Genomic DNA, 2,966 nt, shown 5'->3' with positions numbered 1-2,966 from the left:
AAAAACTGAAAGAAATTTTTTCAAGATTGTGGAATTATTGATGTCTTTTATTTTCTTTTTTATTCTTTATTTTTTCTAATAAATAGTACTTTTCTCTAATAAATAGTACTTTTATATTTAGGAAAAGAGAATAATACAAAAGAGATATTATTTTTCAAATCAGAACTTGCATTTTAATAGGCTCATTTTAAAGACTCAGAATAATGAATCCTTAATAACATCAAGAGAGCTAGAAGTAGCAGCATCAGATATCACCATTAGAAAACTAAATCAGACAGCAATATACAGGGTGGGTAGGTGGGGAAGCAAAGACTGATGGTGGGGAGAGCCATCATGAAGCACTTAGTAATCTAGCTTAGAGGGAAAATGAGGTCCCAAACCCAGGCAGGGCCCGTGGACAAGGAATTTTAGTCCTCTGTAATTTATTCATTTCTTAAATAGAAGACCGATATTGGTTTGAATGACATGTCATGTTTAAAACATTCCAAGAAACTTTCAAAAGCCTACTACAATTATTAAGTGAGGTTATAATGTATAATTGTATTTTCAACATTTTTCCACAAATTCAGAGTGAACTTGAGAAGCTGACATTCCTAAGATCGTTGTCTTCTCTCAGCCGAACTTTACCCTATGATGAAACCACAGAATCATTCATTCACAGCCACATAGCAGACATTGTGCATATCCTAAATGTAAGTATTGTGACCTTATCACAGTTATTGGGACCATGCAAATTCAGTGACCTGGCTATCAAATTTTTCAGTGGTTTTATCCCGTTCTCATATCAGTATCTCTGCATGAAGGAGAAATAGTCGGGAGTACTCCACACAGTAATCATCCTTGAAAACTAATTGAAACAGGAGTAGAAAGGAGAGGAACAGCATTTAAATTTCTCAGTAAAAACAATGCTGCATTCTCATTAACGAAGCCGTAGTTTTGAGGCAGACTCTGTGATCAAATGCCAAGGTTCACGTAGCAGCTCTGCCTCTTTCTAGCGATGCGACTTGGGGAAACTACTAACTTCTCAGTGCCTCAGTTTCCTCATCTATAAATTAAGAACAGCTGTTATCTATTCACAGAGCTATTGAGAGTATTAAATAAGAAATAAATGAAAAATAAATAAATGTTAGGTAGTGTGGTTCCTAATACATATTTTGCATCTGAGAAACATGATTGTATTCTTTTTATTATTGTTTTTCATCCTATTATTAATTAACTCCAGCCACACTCTGCCACTAACTCATTCAGTCATTGCCTTTTTAAGTGCCTGAAAATTCCAAGCAGTATCTTGGGAATTGGAACTACAAAGAAAAAGAAGCCATAACTCCTGTTCTTCAGCCAAGGAAGATGTAATCAATCAACTGTTACAGGGACTGTGACAAAAGTTTAAATAGGTATAGTGAGGGCTCAGAGGAGTGAGCGAGTGGTCAATTCCATGTCAAAGGATCCAGAAGGGCTTTATGAAAGAGGAGACACACTTAAGCAAGCATGTAACTTTTTGATGCTTTAGTTTTCTCATTGTGAAATGTCCCCTCCAGTTTCTCTAAAGCTCTAAAATTCCGAGTCTGGGATTTCTTATACACTCCAGGAAAATAAGCAGTTTTTTTCAACCTACAGATCTGTAAGGCTAATTAGAATGATAATTAGTTTTCAGAACTGGAGGCTAACCAGTTAACAGGTTTGTCCAGCAATAGACAGTTATCAAGGGTCTTCTGTATCTAGAACACTCTGGTGCTTTGCTAAAGGATACACATTTCCTGAAAGTATTAATTCTTGCCTTCTGAGAGTTTACAATCCTCTTGGAAATGACCACACCTCATAAATAGGTTGAGAAGTTTTCCAAACAATACATTAAAAAGAACAGAATGATGTAATGCAAATTTCAGAATGAATGCAGCTTTCTACTTGGCTGTACTCCATGGAAAGAAGAGTATAGGCAGCCATAGGACCCAGCCAGATGGCATGATTCCAAAGTCCTACTTCCACAAGAATTGGCAGCAATGGGTTGCCACATGGTTTAACCAGCCAGCTCAGCAGATCCATACATGCAAGTCTCAAACAGCAAAAGCACTCTGCATCTGGACCTGTCCAGCCAGTAGTAAAATACTCACTGTCAGATATCAACCAGAGTGGGTGAGCAGAGGGTTCAGTCTTGAAGAGTTAAGGGTAGTGGGTGTTCATGAGAGAATTGCTTGGATCACTGTATCATTGTACAAGTCTACGAAGTCCCTACAAGTGCATGTGCAGGAGCTAAAAGGGTGCAGCTCCCAACACCCGAGAGGAGAGGTGGTTCTGCGGAGGAAGCCATTGGAGGAGAAAGCCAGGGTCATTATAAAGAAAGAATTTTAAGGCATTTTCCAGTCTTCTCATGACTTATGCTGATGTATGACTCTCCAATATCGAAATAAAAAGAACTAAAGAGGCTAAGGAAAGGGAAAAAATCTGTTATAATACTTCACTAAAGAAGATATATAAATGTATATGAAAAGATGCTCCATCCTTGTGATTAGGGAACGACAAATTAAAACCACAATGAGATTTAACTATACCCCAACTAGAATGGTTAAAATAAATATGAAAGGTAATACCAAGTGTTGGTGAGACATGGTGCAACTGGAACTCTCATATACTCCTGGTGGGAATGTAAAATGGCACAACCACTTTGGGAAGCAGTTTAGCAGTTTCTTTAAAAGTTACGTATACATTTATCACATGACCCAGCTATTCTACTCCTAGGTAAAATGAAGCACATGTACAAAGACATGTACACAAATGTTCAAAGCAGCTCTGTAATAGCTACACATTGGAAACAGCCCAAATGTCCATCAGCAGATAAATAGATAAACACATTTTAGTACATCCATACATCGGAATACTACCCAGCAATAAAAAGGAATGAGCTATTGATACTACAACTTTGACAAATCTCAAAATAATTATGCTGAGTGAAAGAAGCTGGACCAAAA

General features: G+C 37.2%; 1 protein-coding gene across 1 annotated transcript in view; it reads left to right on the top strand.

Annotated features, from left to right (window-relative positions):
* Window positions 1-366: 366 nt before the first annotated feature.
* The window catches only part of MROH8 (maestro heat like repeat family member 8), a 49,247-nt gene continuing 46,647 nt past the window's right edge, over window positions 367-2,966 (top strand). The window contains exon 1 of the mRNA XM_023534449.1: window positions 367-692. Within this exon, the coding sequence (XP_023390217.1) occupies window positions 471-692 (222 nt within the window). The 5' untranslated portion in view covers window positions 367-470. The remainder of the gene's footprint in view (window positions 693-2,966) is intronic.

This window comes from Pteropus vampyrus, unplaced genomic scaffold (genome assembly GCF_000151845.1).
Source record: "Pteropus vampyrus isolate Shadow unplaced genomic scaffold, Pvam_2.0 Scaffold125, whole genome shotgun sequence".
Lineage (NCBI taxonomy): Eukaryota > Metazoa > Chordata > Mammalia > Chiroptera > Pteropodidae > Pteropus > Pteropus vampyrus.
The sequence above is the reverse complement of the archived record's forward strand: the minus strand, read 5'-3'. Positions and strand labels throughout refer to the sequence as shown.